The sequence below is a fragment of the Pan paniscus genome, chromosome 7, assembly GCF_029289425.2.
Source record: "Pan paniscus chromosome 7, NHGRI_mPanPan1-v2.0_pri, whole genome shotgun sequence".
Lineage (NCBI taxonomy): Eukaryota > Metazoa > Chordata > Mammalia > Primates > Hominidae > Pan > Pan paniscus.
In genome coordinates, this window is record NC_073256.2 from 34,568,606 (window position 1) to 34,591,022 (window position 22,417).

Here is a 22,417-nt window from a genome sequence, read left to right on the forward strand (position 1 = left end):
TTGCATTAAATCAGGCTTCAAATCACTTGCAAAAAAAGGAAGGGATTATTTATACTGATTACTTATTAGTGATAGTAGATCGTCTTACTCACTGGGTGCAAGCTATTCCCTTTTCAAGCGCAACTACGAATAATGTAGGTAAAGCATTGATGGAAAATATTATACCCAGGTTTGGCAGATAATGGGACTCATTTCACTGCACAAGTCATTGAGAAATTAACTCAAGCACTAGACATAACATGGGAATATCATACTCCCTGGCACCCACCTTCATCAGGAAGACTGGAGAAAATGAACCAAACTTTGAAGAGTCACTTAACCAAATTAGTCTTAAAGACTCGGCTGCCATGGACTAAATGCCTTCACATTGCCTTATTAAGAATTCAAACTGCCTCTCAGAAAGATGCTGGTTTATCTCCTTGTGAGATGCTATTTGGGTTGCCCTTTTGACACTCCACTGCTGACATTCCTATGTTTGAAACAAAAGATCAGATCTTCCACTTGCTTTTCCCTCAGAACTAAAGGTCTTTTAGCACAGATGCCACCCCTAGAGCTCCTAGCACACCAGCATCAGCCTGGGGATTACATCCTTATCAAAAGTTGGAAGGAAAGAAAACTTGAACCGGCTTGGGAACAACCATACCTACTGTTTCCAACCACCGAGACCACAGTCCAAACAGCAGAAAGCGGATGGACTCATCATACCCAAGTCAAGAAGGCATCGCCACATCCAGAGTCATGGGCCATTGTTCTGGGGAGAGTCCTACCAAACTAAAACTAAGATACCTCCTTTATTCCTTCCAGCTGACAGGACATGAGCTGTATGGTAGCTCTCTTCCAAGACCCCGCAGCCTGGGGTAATAAATTCTGCCAAGCTCTCCCTCTTTCTCTCTCTGCTATTCCCTGAAGTCTGACAACCCTGCGGGTCAGCCCCCTAGGGCCATCCAGCCTCCGTCTCCTGATGCCAATTTTACCTTGTGACTCTCACAACAGGGGGAAAATTTAGCATTCCTTGGAGACCGAATGGGATGCCGTGAGCTTAAGCCCTTCCAAGAGCTTAGCAACCAGTCTGTCCTTATTCCATGCCAATAACATAGCCCCCGATGGAACAATTACAAAAGTATTTACAACGCCTTACCTCTTACTGTTCTTATAGATGTACTTATTCCTGTAGGTAGACTCTAAAAACTTTGAAGAGGAAAAATTATGAAAATCAAGAGGGAGAAGTTGTTGGAAACAGCGAGTTCCTCTTCAGAGGTTACACTTGTCCTCTGTTTTCAAAGCCTAACTTCCTTGCCTCCTTGCCCCTAGTTAGGATAAACAACCTTCCAGCCATTTCCAATCTGTAACCCACATCCATTAACCCACATCTGTTCCCAATCTGTAACCCACATCCATTCCCAATCTGTAACAACTCACATCTGTTCCTTATTTGGTACCCTTAGTTCCGAAATTGCTCTGTAGCCCCCACCCCTGCTCCATTTGAAGTAGTCAATGAGGATCGGCTTAGATTGTGTCGTCCGACCCCAACCTATGGAGACTGGACACAGTAGCAGGGACTGACTATGTTAGAGACAAAAATCCTTCCCTTCTTTGTTCTGTGTACTCTCGCCATTGCTCCCTCCATGAGGCCCACCCTTCTTTTTTTTTTTTTTGAGATGGGGTCTCCCTCTGTCGCCCAGGCTGGAGTGGAGTGCAGTGGCACGATCTCAGCTCACTGCAAGCTCTGCCTCCCGGATTCACGCCATTCTCCCGTCTCAGATTCTCGAGTAGCTGGGACTACAGGCGTCCGCCACCACACGCAGCTAATTTTTTTGTATTTTTAGTAGAGACGGGGTTTCACCATGTTAGCCAGGATGGTCTCGATCTCCTGACCTCGTGATCCGTCCTCCTAAGCCTCCCAAAGTGCTGGGATTACAGGCATGAGCCACCGCACCTGGCCAATTCTCCTTATTGTATTTTTATTCTCTATTTTATCATATTTTATCATATCTGCTCTAATTGCTATTATTTCTTTCCTTCCGCTAGCTTTAGGTTTACCTTGCTCTTCTTTTACTCCTCATGTGTAAAGTTAGGTTTTTGATTTGAGATCTATGTAGGGAAGCCTCTCTTTAACTGCATTTTTCCTCTACTGTCACACCAAAACAATGATCATTGACACAGAAGAAGAATTATGTGACCAAATATGTGGGGAGTTTTTCCTTATGCATTAACCAGCAGACACCAGCTGAGTGCCTTCTACTTCAGTTCTGACAGTACCAGGTTGGAGGCTCAGTCACTAAGATTGTCCCCCATACCCTCAAACACTAGTTGCAAGTTTCTGAACAAATGGCTTCAAGTTGGGGTTCCCACATCTCCTTCTTATAATTGGGTTCATTTAATTTTCTGGAGTAGCTCACAGAACTCAGGGAAACACTTGCATTTACGAGTTTAGTATAAAGAATATTGCAAAGGATACAGATAAAAAGATGCATACAATTAAGTATGGAGGAAGGGGTGCAGAGCGTCCACGCTCTCCCAGGGCATGCCACCCTCCAGGAACCTCCACATGTTCAGTTATTTGGAAGTCCTTCAAACTCACTCCTTTTTGGTTTTTATTAAAGCTTCATGATGTCAGCATTCCTTCCCCCAAAGTATAGGTCATGACTCTTTCTGTTGGAAGGCCTTAAGACCCACAATAAGAAAGCTGAGGAAAGGCTACAGTCCTGCCTGGGGGCAGGTGAAAAGAAGGTAAGAAAAGGTCAGCAGCCTCCCCCTGTGGCCTAACACACCCAACATTATAACAAAAGACTGTAACAAGGCCTATGGAAGTTATAAGCCAGGAGCCTTGGGTGAAAATTAACATACATATCATAACACCAAAAGATCATTCTTTTTAATGTATGTATTTACAGCTATAAATTTTCCTTTGAGTACAGCTTATACTGCATTCCCTAAGTGTTGGTGTATTATGTTTTAATTTTCATTCATCTCCTCCAAGTAGTTCTAATTTCCCATGTGAGTTATTTTTGACCCATTGGTTAAGAGTGTGTTAATTTCCACAAATTTATACATTTTCCAGTTTTCCTTGTATAATAATGCAATAATTATGACAATTTCTTGCTTTATTCTACTGTAGCTAGAAAAGATACTTGTACAATTTCAGTCTTTCAAGATTTATTGAGATTTTATGGTAGCCATTCAATCACACATAGGTTGCATGCTGGATAACATTTCATGTGCACTTGAGAAGAATGTGCATTTTACTGCTGCTGGGTGAAATGTTTATATATATATGTATATATGTATGTATATGTGTATATATGTATATATGTATATGTATATATGTCTATATGTATGTATATGTATATATGTACATATATACATATGTATACATACATGTATACGCACATGTATACATATATGTATATGCATATGGATACATATGCATACATACATGCATATACATATGTACATACATGTATATACATACGTACATATATGTATATATGTGCATATGTATATATGTGCATATATGTATATATGAACATATGTATATATACATATGTATTTGTACATATGTATATATGTACATATGTATATGTATATATGTATATATGTAGATATGTATATATGTATATGCATGTATATATGTACATATGTATATATGTATATGCATGTATATATGTACATATGTGTATGTATATATGTATATGTGTGTATGTCTATGTATATATGTATATGTATGTATATGTATGTGTGTATATGTATATATGTATATATGTATGTGTGTATATGTATATATGTATACATATATGTATGTGTGTATATATGTATACATATATGTGTGTGTATATATGTATACATATATGTGTATGTGTATATATGTATACACGTATACATATATGTGTATGTGTATATATGTATACACGTATACATATATGTGTAGGTGTATATATGTATACACGTATACATATATGTGTATGTGTATACATGTATACACGTATACATGTATGTGTATGTGTATACATGTATACACGTATACATGTATGTGTATGTGTATACATGTATACACGTATACATGTATGTGTATGTGTATACACGTATACATGTATGTGTATACGTGTATACACGTATACATGTATGTGTATGCGTGTATACACGTATACATGTATGTGTATGCGTGTATACATGTATACATGTATGTGTATGTGTATATGTATACACGTATGTGTATGTGTATATATGTATATATGTATACATATATGTGTATGTGTGTATATATGTATACATATATGTGTATGTGTGTATATATGTATACATATATGTGTATGTGTATATATGTATACATATATGTATATGTGTATATATATGTGTATGTGTATATATATGTAAATATGTGTGTGTATATATATATACACACACATACATATATGCTTGTTAGGTCTAGTCGTTGTATAGGGTGGTTCAATTCCTCTATCTCCTTATTGATCTTCTTTCTAGAAGTGTTAAGCATCATTGAACGTATTGTATTGAAGTCTTCAACTACTATTGTAGAACTGTTTATTTCTCACTTTATTCTGTCAATGTTTGCTTCATATATTTTGGGGCTCAGGGTTTTGGTGCATATATGTTTATAATTGTTATATCTTTTTGATGAATTTGTGTCTTCTCTCTTTTATCAATATATAATGTCCTTTAATTGATATATAATGTTCTTTTCATTTTTTAAGTTTTTGACTTAAATTATATTTTGTCTGATATTAAAATAACAACTTCATTTCTCTTCTGGTTACTATTGGCATGAAATACCTTTTTCATCACTTCACTTTGAATGTGTTTGTGTCTTTGAATCTAAAGTGAGTCTCATGCAGACACCATATAGTTATCATTTAAAAAAATTTCATTCTGCCAATTGCTGCCTTAGAGAACCTAATCCATTTGAATTTAATGTAATTCTGACAGGAACTAACTTTTGACATTCCAACATTTTTCTATATGCATCATACCGTTATGGTTCTCATTTCTTCCATTACTGCGTTCTTTTGTATTTAGTTGACTTTTTTTTGTAGTGAACCATTTTGTTTTCTTCTTATTCCCTTTTGTGAATATATTTTTAGATGTTTTGTTAGTGACTACCATGGTGATTAACATCCTAAATTTATAACATCTGTCTTAAATTGATGCCAACTTGACTTCAATAACATTTAAAATCTCTGCTTCTAAGTACTCCATATTTCTCACACTTTGTTGTTGGCCCATATTACATGTTTATATGTGTATAATACAATAAACATATAGTTATTTTTAACACAGATCTTTTAAATCATGCAGGAAATTAAAAAAATGAAATTATAAACACAAAATACAACAATACTAGCTTTTATATTTTCTCATGTACTTACCATTACTGAATGAAGATCTTTATTTCTTCATATGACATTAGTTTAATGTCTAGTGTTCTTTCATTTCAACCTGAAGGAGTCCCTTTAACATATCTCAGAGGGCAAGGGCAGGACATACTGGCAATAAACTTCCTCAGCTTTTGTTTATCTGGGAAAGTCTTTTTTTTTTTTTTTTTTTTTTTGAGATGGAGTCTTGCTCTGTCATCCAGGCTGGAGTGCAGTGGTGCGATCTCAGCTCACTGCAAGCTCCACCTCCCAGGTTCACGCCATTCTTCTGCCACAGCCTCCCAAGTAGCTGGGAATACTGGCGCCCGCCACCATACCTAGCTAATTTTTTCTATTTTTTAGTAGAGACAGGGTTTCACCATGTTAGCCAGGATGGTCTTGATCTCCTAACCTCATGATCCACCCACCTCGGCCTCCCAAAGTGCTGGGATTACAGGCGTGAGCCACCGCACCCAGCCTATCTGGGAAAGTCTTAATTTCTCTCTCATTTTTGAAGGACAGTTTTACCAGACATGATATTCTTGGCTAACAGATTTGGGGGTTTTGTTTCTTCTTCTTTTTCTTTCAGTACTTTAAATATGTCATCCAAATGTCTTCTGGCCTTATGGTTTCTGTTGATGAGAAATCAGCTATTAATCTTTTTGAAGGTCCATTGTATATGACAAGTTGCTTCTCCCTTGCTACTTTCAAGACTCTCTTTGTCTTTTTCTTTCGGCAGTTTGACCAGTTTGTCTTGGTGTGAGAGTTTTTTGAGATTCTTGGACTTTTAGATTCATGCCTACCATCAAATTTGGGAAGTTTTGTTTAGTATTTATTTACCTATTCTTTCTTCTACTTTCTCTCTGTCTCTGGGACTCTCAAAATGCATATTTTGGCCCACTTGATGGTGTCCCACATGTCCCTTAAGCTCTTTTTACTTTTCTTCATTATTTTTTTCTATCTGCTTCTCAGACTCAATTTAAATTGTCCTATTTTCAGATGAACTAATTCTCTTGCTTGTTGAAATCTGCTGTTAAAGCCCTCTAATAACGTTTTCATTTTAGTAATTGTATTTTCAGATGCAGTTTCTGTTTGGCTCTATTTTTTGTAATTTTTGTATCTTTATTGATATTCTAATATGGCTAACACATTATTTTTCATATTTCCTTTCATTCTTTGTCCATTACTTTTTAAAGCATATTTAAGACAGTTGTTTTAATGTCTTTGTCAAGTAGGTACAACATCTGTACTTCCTCAGTGACCATTCTTTTAATTTCTTTTGCTTATTTTTGTTTTGTGACTATCCTGAATGATTTTTACCAAGACTGTGTTCCTTATTGTTGATGATCACTGGAGTCTCTGTTCCTTACTTTGCGTTAAGCTAGTGTTTTTGAATGCCAAGCACTAAAAACAGAAATAAAAGACAAAACACAAAATCTGCAGCAACCAACACAACCAACAACAATCCATCTCCCTCAGTATTTGCAGATTGTTTCTGAGCCTGGGCACGCCTTTAACACTTAGCCAGATTTGCACTAATCCTAGAGATCAGCCCAAGGTGAAAGTTTAGGTTCTTTTCAAGGCATGTGTTTTGCCCTGAGCATGCATGGGGCTTTCTAAATTTCCCTGCATTCATTTTTTTAAACACCCTAATTTCCCAAAGAAACTGTCTTCAGTTTTTGCTACCAGGCCTTATGCTCTCTATTTCATGTTTCAACTATAATGTTGTGACCCATGCATTTGAGTGTTGTTATTTCAGCTAACAGTGTTTTTGAACAACGGCCACTGCTTTACCAACCTGAATTCAAAATTAAGTGAAACAGAGTTGAATGCTTTGCATCAGTCCTTCAGGGAATTTCTTAGACAGATTAAAACAGACAAACACAACCGTTTGTGAGGAAGGTCATCTCTGCTTCCCATGGAACCAGGGCCCAAGGGCCCAAGCTGCGAATGTAGACTGCCTACCACTGCCTCAAGACAAAAAAACAAAACAAAACAAAAAAAAAACATTGCTGCATCCAGGAGGAGGTAGGGGGAAGGCAGGTAAAAATATCACAAACTTTACTGTTGTTTCAAAGTTGCCTTTTTCTTGACTCAACATTTGCTTAGTTGCTGTAAAATTTTGAATTTTTTCAGAGTCCTGACAAAGTTGATTCTGACAGTTTCTATTTATTTTTTGATATTTCTCTAAAAGAATGAATTCATGAAGCTGCCTACTCCACCATTTTGTTAATATTGCTCTTTGTTTTTGTTTGTTTGTTTAAGTAAATGTACTCAATAATAACATATACATAAGTTCTTGTTAAGATATTAACATTTTAAAAATATAAATTCTAAGAGTTTTAAATATAAATTACTCTGCAAAGGAAAATAGCTGATAAATAACAGAAAGGAATACATATTTCAGTATGTTATGTAACCAGAAGATTGGTGTGGTTAAAGAAAAACATTTTAAAATGTATTACCTAACATTCAATAAAGAAAAAGTGCAAAGAAAATGCATAGTTGAAAAAAATCAGGCTATATTATGGTTATATGTGTGATTAAAAGCCAAAACCACATCTAGTGCCAAACACATGTTCCTAAAATTCCTATATACTGTCTCAATGAATTAAAAAAACTCAACGTAATCATCTCCTAATTGTGCTTTTCTGAGGGAACATTGTTAATTGTCTACCTGACAAACATTGACTTTTTCCTCCTCTCTGCCATAATCTTGATTCTATTTAGTTAACATGAGATCTTGAGCTTCACCAGCCTTGAGCTTCTCCAACTCCGGAGAGTAAATAATGCTTACCATTGTAACCCAGTGATGGTAATTTTGTATCTCTTGAGTGTGATTGCTTTGGACATACATATCACTGCCATACTGATCAAACAAATGACTGAGGGTACAAATATTTCATTTTACCCTTAATAGCAAATATTATTACAGTCAACCCTTAAACAATATGTGTTTGAACTGTGCACTGTTCCACTTATACATGGATCTTCCACCTCTATGATTCCTGAGACAGCAAATCCAACTCCCCCTCTTTCTCCTTCTCAGACTACTCAATATGAAAACAACAATGAAGGATGACGACATTTATGATGGTTCACTTCCACTTGATTAATAGTAAATATATTTCTCTTCCTTATGATTTTCTTAATGTTTTCTTTCCTCTAGTTTATTTTTTTGTAAGAATACAGTACATCATGCATATAAAATGTGTTAGTTGACATTATTAGTAATACAAAAAAATGGTTAATTGACTATTTATGTTATTGGTAAGGATTCTGGTCACCAGTAGGCTCTCAGTGGCTAAGTTTTGGGGGAGTCAAAAGTTATATGTGGATTTTTCACTGTGAAGGGATCAGTGCTCCCAACCTCTGCATTGTTCAAGGGTCAACTGTATATTATTTGTAATAGGCACATTACAAATTAATGTAATGCTTTACTTAAGTACAAACTACTATGGTCTATATGTCTTGAAAAAATGGAAAGTTTTGATTTGAAACTATTTAGATAATTTAGGTGGAATGTGTTTGGCCCTTAGATATTAATGGTTATTCTTCATTTTCTACATCCCTTTGGTCTTTCTTTTTTCTTCTTCTTTTATTTAAATATACATTTTGCATTTAACGTGATGCTGGATGGCTCAACAAGTAGAATACATTCATTCTGGTCAGCTGAGCTATTTTTTCAAAAAAACCAAATCGCAAATTTGTGTTTTTTTTAATGGAGCAAATGCAATTCAACATTCCAAAGTAAATTAAGTCCTCAATTTGTATTGGTGCTATTAGGTTCTTTTCTTGACTGGACTGAACTTAGTAGATTCTCTCAAATACAAAAAGGATTTTTAGATTACTTATTAAAGATATATCTATGCATAAGTGGTAAATCAGCATGCATATACCATACAGCAATATAGTATTAACAACCCATAGGCACTGATCTCAGACATCCCAGGTGCCTATGGGTTGTTAATAGTACTATTAACAGTGTCATAGTACTAGTACTAGTACTAGTAATAGCAATAGTACTAGTACTAATACTAGCAATAGTACTATTATTATTTTAAAGGTAAATTTTGTTTTAAAATAAAAATAGTAATAGTAATAGTACTATTATTAGTGTTAATAATACTAATAGTTAATACTAACAGTTAACACTAATAGTTAATACTATTAACAACCCATAGGCACTGATTTCAGACATCCCATGCATACCACTTATGCATAAGTAGTAAATCAGCATACATATACCATACAGCAATACAGTATTAACAACCCAGAGGCACTGATCTCAGACATCCCAAACAGGCTGATAATGCAAATGATTCTTTCAGAAACCACTGTATTTACCTTTTGAAGAAAATACCTAGATAGTGGAACCGAACACAAAGAATTATTAACTAGCTGAAATTACAGCCAGGGTTTGAGACAGAAAGTGTACATTCAGAATTCATTCTCTTAACCACAAAATTATGCTGCCAGAGAAAATCAGCAATGTTAAACAAGTAGAAGAATGTTACATGATAAAAATGCATTTTCAGTAGGCTGTTTACAGTAATTCCAATTCCAAGGTAAGGTTTTGCCTTTTTAAGTTGGACGGCTGTGAGTCTACCACTTGGTTATTATGTGTGGTGAGGCTTCAGAATATGAAAAAATGCTTAAGCTTATGCTTTCATTTCCCACTATTAAAGAAAGAACAGTAGAGTAATTCCATAATAGTACTAGTTTACAATTACTTTTTTTGTGAATTAGTCATAGGAAACTTCAGAATTCTGTTATTTTCAGGGCTGAGGTTGAATTCATTTGCGCTTTAATATCAACTACTGGTCTTTCTGCAGACAGTCACTTTCAGGGTAGAATTACTGGGTTTCAGGGTAGCTTTTCACACTCTACACTATGGCCCTGGGGATGGGTTGACTACCAACAAAAGGTTGCTAAGCTACTTTTTTGGGGCATGCTCAGAGTTATTGTCCCTTTAGGACCAAAGACGCACCCCCCCCGCCCCCCCCGCCGCCCTTTGGTTGTAAATGTTGACTGACTTCATAAAAGACTCCAAAAAGTTGAAACCACTCTTCCTTCTGCACTGAAGATGTTTGCATTGCTTGTTAAAATGGATTAATTAGATTTAAATTTTAAACACCATGTCCTAGAATTGTAACAAGCTAATTATTCCATTTAAAGTGCATAACAAACTAAACTTCCTGTTAAGTGGCATTTTTGATCCACCAATTATCTGGACAAATATACTGATGGTCAGTTTTCTCATATGTCCTGCTTTCAATTTACTTCATGATTCAATTAAACAGTTGTAAGTACATGACAAGAAAAATAAGCTCCCTGGTCCATAGTGGCCAAGACATATCATTAACATTGATACCTAATACACAAGTTATTGCACATTGAGATATCTTAATAGTTGGATAACATTCTTATTTTAAAATAGTACGTGTGGATTGGAGATTTTGCAATCTAGGCACAAGAGATATCTTCTGATCCCTTCCGTTATTCAGAAAGTAATTAAAGTCAACTAAATAGATTACAAAGACAAGAAGAGCAAAAAATTGTAATCTCCTGGTGAACATATTATGAATTGGAGCCAATTACTGGTATGCATTTCTATTACCCTTGGCCTTTGTAATCTGGAAGCTATAAACTTCAAAATGTTCAATTCAGCATATAAGTCATTATATTAGAAAATTCCATTTAAAAACCTATAGAAGTTAAAATGATTTAAACATAGACATAAAATAGAAAGTATGAAGGTGTTCAATATATTAATCCTGTAATCTAAAATATTATTTGGGCAATATTCTTAATCTCTTAAATATTGATTAAATGGATTTTACAGGAACAAGGTAATAAAATCATTTTTGAGCAGCGATTTCATAGTTGTGAATGAAAATATGATGCATTATAAAGTGCAAGTGACTCCAGCATCTTCAGAATGTGAACAGGCTCTTGTCCCCCATTGCCGAATTTTACATTCTTCAATAGATGATTCTCTCCCAAAACAAAACACTTCATTCAGCCATATTGGACCAGTACCTGCAATAATGAGGTATAACTGCATTAGTAAGTTTAGAGTTTAGTGTTTCTCTTTGAGTGGGGCAAAGCCATTAATTCCTTCACTAATTAAACAAAAAAGTATTGATTATTTTCTGTATGCAAGTTCTGTGCTCTCTAGTAGGAATCAAAAATTAATCTCCTGCTTCAGAACACTTTATACTCTGTTAACATGTAAACTACTAAAATGCAAAGTAAGAAGAGCTCTAACAAAGTTACCTACACAGTTCTATAAAAGTAGAGATTAAGAATGTTTTTTTAAGGATTTGACAAATTAGTTTTATTATTAATCTAAAAATAAAGACGAAAGTTTCAGCCTTAATAATCATGGGTACATGTAATAACCTGATGATCCAAGCGTATCTGTATGTCAAAGGGTCTTGGGGTATATTTGCACATAAGATAAACCGGAAAAAGGAAAACTTAATATCAGCATCTTCCACCTTTTCTTATCTTCCCGTGTATTTCAATTTATGTGTGCGTGGTTTATCAAATACATTATCTGTTTTTAATTAAAGTAGAACTAATCTAATCAGCAAAGGGCCTACACACCATCCTGTAAGGAAACCACGGATTAAGAATGCTACTGATTGCAAACACAAACAGCAAGAAAATGACAAAGCAAAGGTTTTCCTGAGCTGATCAATTGTAAGAGTGTTAACAGTAAGTTGGAGAGCCCAAGTATTTTTTGAGGTGTTTATAACAGTATTGAGGCTTTTTTACTTGAAATTTTAAGGCAGAAGAAGGAAAAGAATAAAGGAATATGATCTCAAAACCAGAAACCTTGCCAGGGACACTTTTTAGTTCCCAAATTATCTTACTAGGCATGGCATGTTTCCTATTGTGTTTGTGATTGTATGTGTGAGCATGTTTGTATGTGTATATGTGTTTGTATATCTGTGTTTCCTTATAAGTATATAAAGTCTATAAAAGCTTTTTGAAAGCCTCAAAGGGCTACTTAAAAATACAGGCAAATAAAAACAATTGCACAAATAGTAAGACTATTCCCATGTTAATACAGGAGGAAGCCGAAGTATGAGACATTTATAAATTATATCTATTATATTTATTGTCATTTATAAATTGTATAAACAAACAGAAATTAAACTTTTGGTGAAAGCCATGGCTCTGTCATAATTTGGAGAGTGCGAGAATGGCTCCATGAATTCTGAACCCGGGCTACTGTGATGCTTTCGCATTATATTTTGTAGGTCTACTCAGTGAATTTAGATTTCAGCAGTGCAGAATTTGTACAATCCAGGAAAAGGAAACTGAGAGTGGGAATTCTCCCAATGTCTACAGCACAGCAAGGCCATCCCAACACGAACAGCAAAGGAAAGAAATAATTTAGTTGATTAGTGTGCTGACATGTAAGCACATGTTTTTAGAAACTGCAGTAAGGGAATTCACGAATGTTAGAATACCAAGGTTGTGGTCCTGATAATGAAAATTTAAGTCCACTCTTTTAAGAATTTCTTATGTGGCAGGAAACACTTATACATTTGATGTATTATTCCATGCAATCCTCAAATAACTTTCAAAAATTGAATTCCATTATTGTGTCATTTTACTGTTGAGGAAACTGAAAATCAGCAAGGATAAGGAACTGTGCGTGCTCAAAGTCGCACAGGATTCTCATCCTGTATCCACCCTGAGCCACTGCCTTAAATCAATGACTTACTGCAACCTCCTTCATTATTAGACTTATTTAGCAAATCTGCTTTGGGTGCCTACACAAGTGAACAAGACCAAACTCCATACTCTTGTGGACTGACTTCCTGGGAGGGCTTATGTTCTAGGTAGATGAAGCAACTGAGATCACATATGCAATCACGCCAGAGCAAATACTGGCATCTAGAGCCTCTGATTCTTATTCTGGTTATTTTTCCTCTGAGGACACATGGATGTGACAAATGTATTGTGGAATTTGGTATCTCTGTCTTTTGCTATGTGGAACAGTTTCAGACACAGTGAAAATTTTTTAACTGCTTGTGTATAAGGTAATATGCTAGGTCTTTTCACATACATTTCTAAATTTACTTCTTATAATAACCTTGATAAATAATGATAATTATCTCCATTTCATAGATACATAAACTGAGACTGAGAAAGGGTGTATGACTTTCTCACATTTACAAAGAATAGATCCAGGCAACAGAACATGATGACACTTAAAGCTTAGTGATATTCATGGGTTACATAGATGTCTAGATAGAATTATAGAAGTAATTTCCAAAGATTTGTTGTTTTATTTTTATATTAATATATTCAAGACTATTGAGCCCAGGGGAAAAATTTATTTAATACACATTTTCCATCTCATTCCAAACTGTTTTCTGCATTAAAAAGTTAATGCAGATAGTATAAAATTCATAAAATTTTATCCTTGTGTAAACCAATGAGATAAAAAACAAATTTGTTTTTATTTCTTTAGATAATAACTGTTATTCAAGGATTTTCATTGTTGGGGCTGTCACTTTTATTATTTTTTTTGTGCCTCTGAACTATTCTTTCTATTCGGTGGAAAGCTATACAAATATTACGTGTGTTTCTTAGATATGTTTTTAATCTCTAATCCTCTTCCTCTATTTCTCTCTCTCTCATCTTTCCACCTATATACCTAGCCATATATATATCTATGATTTCCTTTATAATTTGAGGGTTGTAGGGATTTATATTGATTATATATTTTTTTTAATTTTTTTTTTTTTTTTTTTTGAGACAGAGACTCCCTCTATCGCCCAGGCTGGAGTGCAACGGTGTGATCTCGGCTCACTGCACTTCCGCTTCCTGGGTTCAAATGATTCTCCTGCCTCAGCCTCCTGAGTAGCTGGGACTACAGGTGTGCACCACCACGCCCAGCTAATTTTTGTATTTTTAGTAGAGACGGGGTTTCACCATGTTGGCCAGAATGGTCTCGATCTCTTCACCTTGTGATCCGCCCACCTCAGCCTCCCAAAGTGCTGCGATTACAGGGGTGAGCCACTGTGCCTGACCTCCTCTTCACCTCTTTATAAAAAAATGAAAGACACTGATATTTCTTTGGTGGATTTGAGTATCTTTAATCTTACCAGTATTTCTATGAAAAATAAGAGGTAATCAGTTTGATACATCATCCAGATATATTATAAAATGATGAGATTTGAGATCAGCTGCTGAATAGATAAATGGGAGAGCAAATATCATTAATAGTTAAAAGTGCCTGAATGTGTATTTTCATTATTTCTAGTCATGACTGAGTGACATAAATTTGTATGACTTTTAAGCCTAGTTGAGAAGTGCTTTGTGAACAGTGTCTGCATTGAGAAAAACATTGTAAATTAAAGTTGAAAACACCTTGGGAATCAAAGTAGAGAAGAATGGGCCAATATAGCCTATAGTTTGGATTGTAGTTTTGTGCTTATAGAGAAACCACTCATTTTTCCTCAATTTTATGATATGCAGAATAAAGGAGTAAGGCTAACATAGCTTTAAGACTTTCTCTACCTTTAATATTTCATGATTCTAAGATTCTGAAGAAGCAAGCTCTTTAGAAATGAAGATCTTAAGTATAAAGGACTTGGAAGGATGTTCCATCTGGTGGAGAAAGCATGGTATGAGAGAAAGGTTAAGGCATGAATCTTGACCCTTCTTCCCACCCCCACCCACCCCCAATCACCATAATGACTACGTAAATTTGTGCAACTTTGGTGACCTCTCCTACCCCTACTTATTTTCTCTATGAAAAAAATATGCTATTTTTCTGTGATTACCCAGCTCTATGGACCGGCCCTATATTACCTTCCATAATATTTAACATTCAAACGTTTACATTTTAAAACATTCAAAGTGCAAGGAGCAGTATGTAAAAATTTGAGTTGTAACCCTTTGATATATCTATTTATCTTTGAGATTATATTTACTCCCATTCATTATAGTTCAGAGGTATACAGGTGCATTTTTTGATTGCCTTCTGTTTACCCTTTTTTTTTTTTGAAAATTTCACATAGAAAATTGATTATGGCATGTAAAAGTGGTAATAAAAAAGCAAAGAAAAGACAGCTAAGAATAACTTTTAAATGGCATTTATGTTTATATATTACTTTTGTTTCTGTTTTCAGGTTTGGAGTTTCAGCACTACAAACTCAGGAGAAGATGCAATAGTTACTCCAGATCTTACTTCCCTCATCAGCATCCATACAGGCTCGGATATAGCTGGAACAAATTCTTGGAGGTACCACTGTTGTCTGATAAAGCTCATCCAAGTTTGCTGCAGGGAGACCACAGGCACAAGAGCTGGGAAAGCCTGGATACGGGGCAAAAAGTGACTCACTCTCCTTTCCCTGCCCTGTGCATTGATAAACAGTAGATGCCCCTCAGTGCTTCCTTAATTAAACTTGTTTTGTCTAGTCAGAAAAAAAGGTGCATCCAAATGAGAGAACCTATTTAAAGGAGCATGCTTGACACTTTATTCCTATAAGTCATTTTACCTGCAGCTGCAAAACTAATTGTTCTTAAAACTAAGGATTCTATCTGCTAATCCAGGTTTGCTATTTAAAACCAGAAAAAAATATGTGGAGACCGTCCAAAAATTATATTCTTTCTATAATGGCGGATTATAAAAAGAGGGTTCATTTAAATTGTTTTCTGGCTGGGCATGGTGGCTCATGCCTGTAATCCCAGCACTTTGGGAGGCTGAGGTGGGTGGATCTCGTGAGGTCAGGAGTTCGAGACCAGCCTGACCACCATGGAGAAACCCCGTCTCTACTAAATATACAAAAAATTAGTTGGGTGTGGTGGTGCATGCCTGTAATCCCAGCTACTTGGGAGGCTAAGGTAGGAGAATCGCTTGAACCTGGGAGGCAGAGGTTGCGGTGAGCCGAGATTGTGCCACTGCACTCCAGCCTGGGCAACAAGAGCGAAACTCCATCTCGAAAAAAAAAATTGTTTTCTTTTTGTTTCAATTTTGGTAATGATGTACAATATGATATGAACCTGATTCTTCTCACTTTCCTAAGAGAATGATAAATAATTAAAACATTAATGCATGTTTCTCTTTTACTTCTTTACTCATCCACTCATTTTTCGAAGTTTCTTTTCTTGTCTCTACTCTGCTTTTAAAATTGCTTTTTCTTTTCCTCTTGAGTGAAACTGTGAATTTAAGGTGGAGGAGTGAAAAAATCGGAATGTTTTAAACAGCTTTCCATAAAAACCTCGTTTGCCATGTCTAATCCCCAATCAGTGAATAATGTAAGCCTGTCTCTTAAAATACAATATCCAGTGAAGTAGATCATAAAACTTACTTTTCAAATCCTTTTCTTCAGAACAAATAATGTTGGTTCTATTTTTTCTCTCAGCTCATTTGGCTTTATTATTTTAAAATTCTCATAATTATTCTTTAGTTGTTTGGTACTGAACTCTAGGTAGGGAGTGGAAACAAGAGCTAAGTCAAACCAGGTTCAGTGGCTCACACCTGTCATTCCAGTACTTTGGGAGGCTGAGGCAGGAGGATTGCTTGAGGCTAGGAGTTTTAGATGAGCCTGAGCAACATAGCAAGAACCTGTCTCTATAAGAGATTAAGATTTAAAAAAAAATTAGCCAGGTATGTGGTGCAGGCCTGTGGACCCGAGAAACTCTGCAGGCTAAGGCGGGAGGATCGCTTGAGAGCAGGAGTTTGAGGCTGCATTAAGCTGTGATTGTACCATTGTATTCCAGCCTAGGTGACAGAGTAAGACCCTGTCTATAAAATAAAAAATCTAAGTCATATTAGTGGGATATCTACTTTGAATTAGCCTTGGAATATCACTGATGTCAATATACAATGTAATAGTGATCTGACTCTTTCAAAGAGAATAGCAAATAAATGTGTGATAACACAGTTTGTGTTGCTGCTAGCAGTGATCTCCTTCAGTAGTGAGCAATACAACATTGTGAGTCAGATTTTGTAGTGGGTGCTTTCCATATGCTAGTTAACTCAAGCTTCAAAACAAATCTGCCAGGTCAGTATTATTCTCATTTTATTGGAAAGGAAATTGAAATTCTGAAACACAATAACCACAGCTAAAGTTTAAACTTGCAATTTTTTAAGTTAGAAAACTCCTAATCTTTCCAGTTTGCTTCACTAGATGCTGAAAAAATGTAAAAGGAAACCAAAATCCTGGCCCACTTTATTGTTTGATGATAATAAAACTCTGGGACAATGTATAGAATCACCAACTACCATAAACAAACAGCCTCCTGAAAATTTAGACAAATTATGTCAAGAAAACTTGAGAGACTTATCTCCATATAGCCAAGTAAGTAACTTCACATGAGACTAAACTCTGTCATTCTATTCCTTATTTGTTTAAAAAAAACCATTTTCTTCTTAGTATCTCAGTATACTTATTATCTTCCTTTCTTACCAGTTCTTTAGACCAGAAATCCCTACTTTATAGAGATATAAGCAGGAATGAATAAAAGTTTTGAGGAAAATACTATTTTACTCATGAGACTAAGCCTTAAAGTTAATACAGTTTTAGGACAATAGTCTTCAGCTATGTTTTTCTCACCTATGTTTGTAACTCCAGTGGAAAAATATCTTTGAAGTCCATGGCAAAGCTTCATGCTCAGAGAAGAAATAAAGCTAGAGATGACGTCTTGTTCACTTTCATACTACAGGCTGTATGTTGCCAGCACTTACTAGTTTTCCTTGAATTAAAGTACATATACTACTACTGTTGCTCTCCATTTGATTTTCTCTTTGTAATAGATGAAAAAGCCTCACCTCAGCCACTGTACTACTGGGCTAGTTTCTTAAAGCAGGGGTCCCCAGCCCACAGACCATGGACCAATAGTGTCCATGGCCTGTTAGAAACAAGGCTGCACAGCAGGAGGTGAGCAGCAGGTGAGTGAGCAAAGCTTCATCTGTATTTACTGCCGCTCCCTATCACTCACATTACCGCCTGAGTGCCACCTCCTGTCAGATCAGTGGCAGCATTAGATACTCATAGGAACACAAACCGTATTGTGAATTACACATGTGAGGGATCTAGGTTGCACTCTTCTTATGAGAATCTAATGTCTGATGATCTGAGGTGGGGCTGCAGCCGTGATGCTAGAGCTGGGGAGCGGCTGCAAATAAAGATTAACATTAGCAGAGAGGTGTGACGGCACAGAGACAATAGTAAATCAATTGCTTGTAGACTCATATCAAAAACCCTGTCAGTGAGTGGAAAGTGACAAGCTGCATCTGATGGCAGGCTTTAGAGTCGAAAGTGAGTTGATGTACTTCAGTTGTACAGCTGCTTTTGGTGCCTTTAAAGGTATGTTTGAGACAACTTCAAATTTCCATACATTCTGGATTAAACTTTCGAAGCAGAATATCCTGAAATTGCCACAAAAGCACTGAAAAGCCTGCTTCCATTTCCAACATGCTATCTTAGTGAAGCAGGGTTTTCTACAGTGACAGCAACCAAAGTGAGATTATGGAGTAGACTGTACATAAGCAACACACTTCAGGTGTCACTGTCTCCCATCAGCCCCAGATGGGACCGTCTAGTTGCAGGAAACCAAGCTGAGAGCTCCCACTGATTCCACATAGTGAGTGGAATAATCTACATCATAATAAGTTGTATAATCATTTCATTATATATTACAGTATAATAATAATAGAAATAATGTGCACAATAAATGTCATGTGCTTGAACCATCCCCAAACCTTCTCCCACCCCTGGTCTGTGGAAAAATTGTCTTCCACAAAACTGGTCCCTGGTGCCAAAAAGGTTGGGAACCACTGTCTTAAAGAAACAATGCTAAATACAGACTTGTCAGATCTCTGCATAATGTAAGCATCAAAATAATTCATCCAGACTAGTGGTATTTTAGGATACTTTTCTTTTTTTTATACTGAGCTTGCCTGCATTGATTATATTATCTAAATAACTGGCAAATTTTATACTTCATTTTGTCAACAAAAGCACTTCGTGAGAATCCAAAACATCTTTTATTTCTAAAGCTGAAGAATAATCAGTCATTTACCAGGTGACTAAGAGCATGGATAAGACTCGTTATGTCCTCTATTAGAACTGTGGGTGTCCCCTTCATAGATGGTAACAGTCACTTGAAATGTTTTATACAATTATGTATTTTAAATAAATGGTCTTTCATTCTGTGGATGTTAGTTATCCTAGAAATGGATTCTGTTCCCACAAAACAATTTGGAAACGTGGGCTGGGTGGCGTGGCTCACACCTGTAATCCCAGCACTTTGGGAAGCCAAAAATAACTACCAAATATACAAAAACTAGCCAGGTGTGATGGTGCATGCTGGTAGTCGCAGCTTCTCAGGAGGCTGAGGAGGGAGAATCACTTGAACCCAGGAGGCAGAGGTTGCAGTAAGCCGAGATTACATCCCACACTCCAGCCTGGGTGACAGAGGGAGATCTGTCTCCAAAACCAAAAAAACAAAAACAAAACAGAAAACCAATGTGGAAACTCAGATTGGGAGCTCAGTCTTGTTAAATAATTGATGGCATCATTCAATTCTCTAGGGATGAAGAGTTGAGGATTTTTTCTTTTTCCTCTTCTCCAGAAAAACAAAAAAGAAAAACAAAGAAAACAAAAGCAAAAATCTAGCTGTTGACCTTGAGAATATCTTACTATTTTACTTTTGGAGATAAATTTTATAGGTGCAAGAATGATTTCAAACCCACACTTTTCAACCTGGGAAAAATGTTCTAAATATGGGACAGGGATGGAAAATTTGGAAACTCCACAGATCTCTCTGAAGCTGTTTATTTCCTTTGTTTCTTCTATGTAAACCTTTAGGGTGCAAGTTAAAAACTAGGGCCAGGGGCTGAAACTGGCTACAGAAGTTCTGCACATTACCAGTCTATTTTCTGACATCTCCTCTCTTCATGAAATTAAATTATCCTTCTGGGACCTAAAGACTCTAGAACCTGAGACTTCTGCTTAAATCCATCTCTTAAACCTAATATGATAATTATTATCATTATTTTTTTAGACGGAATCTCACTCTGTCACCCAGGGTGGAGTGCAGCTCGGCTCACTGCAACCTCCACCTCCTGGGTCCAAGTAATTGTCCTGCCTCAGCCTCCAAAGTAGCTGGGATTACCGGCGTGCACCACCATGCCTGGCTAATTTTTGTATTTTTAGTAGAGATGGGGTTTCACCATGTTGGCCAGGCTGATCTCGAACTCCTGACCTCAAGTGATCCACCCACCTTCAGCATCCCAAAGTGCTGGGATTACAGGTGTGAGCCACCATGCCCAGCCCAATATGAAAATTATTTTAGGTAAAATAGTAAAGGATGTAATTGTGACCTATTATTAACACTATGCAGGTATTTAACACAATGCGTGGCATATAGTCATTACTCAATAAATCATAGCATATTAGCACTTGGTAATATCTTCTAGGCATTTGAGAAGTTCATCTTACCTTTTTCTACTTTTCTGTAAAAATTTGTTTTTCAGAGACAGGTCTTGCTCTGTCACCCAGGCTGGAGTGCAGCAGCGTGACCATAGCTCATGTAACCTGGAACTCCTGAGCCCAAGCGACCCTCCCACCTCAGCCTCTGTAGTAGCTAGGACTGCAGGTGCATGCTATCACGCCTGGCTTTTTTTTTTTTTTTAAATTGGTAGAGATAGGATCTTACTATGTTGTCTACGCTGGTCTTGAACTCATTTATTCCAGTGATCTTCCCACCTCAGCCTCCCAAAGTGCTGGGACTACAACCGTGAGCCACTGTACCAAGCCTAGACTATGTTCCTGTCACTACTTTATTCTCTGTCTTTAGAGAATGCCTACATTTCATTTTTTTAAAAAACAAAATTTTCTGGCCAAGCGCGGTGGCTCTCGCCTGTAATCCCAGCACTTTAGGTTGGCGAGGCGGGCAGATCACGAGGTCCGGAGATCGAGACCATCCTGGCTAACACGGTGAAACCCCATCTCTACTAAAAATACAAAAAATGAGCCGGGTGTGGTGGCGCGCGGCTGTAGTCCCAGCTGCTAGGCAGGCTAAGGGAGGAGAAACGCTTGAATCCGGGAGGCAGAGGTTGCAGTGAGCCGAGATCGCGCCACTGCACTCCAGTCTGGGCGACAGAATGAGACTCTGTTTGAAACAACAACAAACCTCACAAGATTTTCTTTAAATTACCTTGTCCAAAATGAGCTGCCTTGTGCACGGCTTGAACACCTGGGTATCCCAAGCTCCTACAGACGACCTGTCCAACGCGCACTTCCCAGCGATCGTCACAAATTGTACCCCACTGGCCGCTGTGGAGTATCTCCACTCTCCCCTCGTGAGGGCCACTCCCACCGACCAGTCGAACTTTCGTAAATGGAGCTGTAAAGTAAAAAAAAAAAAAAAAAAAAAAAAAAAAAAAAAAGGCAAGCAAGGACTAATTATGTACATACTGCTTTATAGCACTTTTTTTTTAAACACAAAAAAATGTTTAGCACATTTTCCAAATAACTTCAACTATTGGAATAAATATTAAACTTTCTAGCACCACCTATTGGTAAAGAGTTTAACTGCAAATATTGCAGCTTTAACAGCTGTTAAGAGCAAAATTCAATCTGTCTTACATGTAAGTTATATATACGAGGACACGTCAAAGATTATATTCCAACGAGTTTGAATTTTGACAGATACAAGTTTATTGTCACTTAGATTTTTCATACCATTGAAAAATTATAACTAAATGGTTCATTATTTTCTTGACATACAAACATACAAACTTATGAATATACAATGCAGAGATTTTCAATACTATAGGAGGGCGAGGAGCAGATATTTTAGAATATCATAAACACAAAAATAGGTGATCAAACTTCATATCGTTTACCAAGGGAAACAAGGGAACTATAGTGACAACATTCATTTAGAAATAGCAAAGACTTTCCTTGTTGTGAGGTTCCTGGATTCTGTAATAAAGATTTTTGTGTTTTTCCTCTTTAGAAAAAAATATTAACGAGATAAAAAATCAGACAATTTTGTTTATTTTT

The 22,417-nt window shown here is 36.5% G+C and overlaps 1 protein-coding gene across 3 annotated transcripts in view; it reads right to left on the minus strand.

The window, feature by feature from the left end:
* Positions 1–9,071: 9,071 nt before the first annotated feature.
* Positions 9,072–22,417, minus strand: part of MSR1 (macrophage scavenger receptor 1) — an 86,197-nt gene continuing 72,851 nt past the window's right edge. For all 3 annotated transcript variants that reach the window (XM_003807438.5, XM_055116292.2, XM_055116291.2), the window contains exons 9-10: positions 21,567–21,755; positions 9,072–11,411 (exon numbers count right to left, since the gene is read on the minus strand). In XM_003807438.5, coding sequence (XP_003807486.2) covers positions 11,278–11,411; positions 21,567–21,755 — 323 coding nt within the window. In that variant the 3' untranslated portion in view covers positions 9,072–11,277. The remainder of the gene's footprint in view (positions 11,412–21,566; positions 21,756–22,417) is intronic.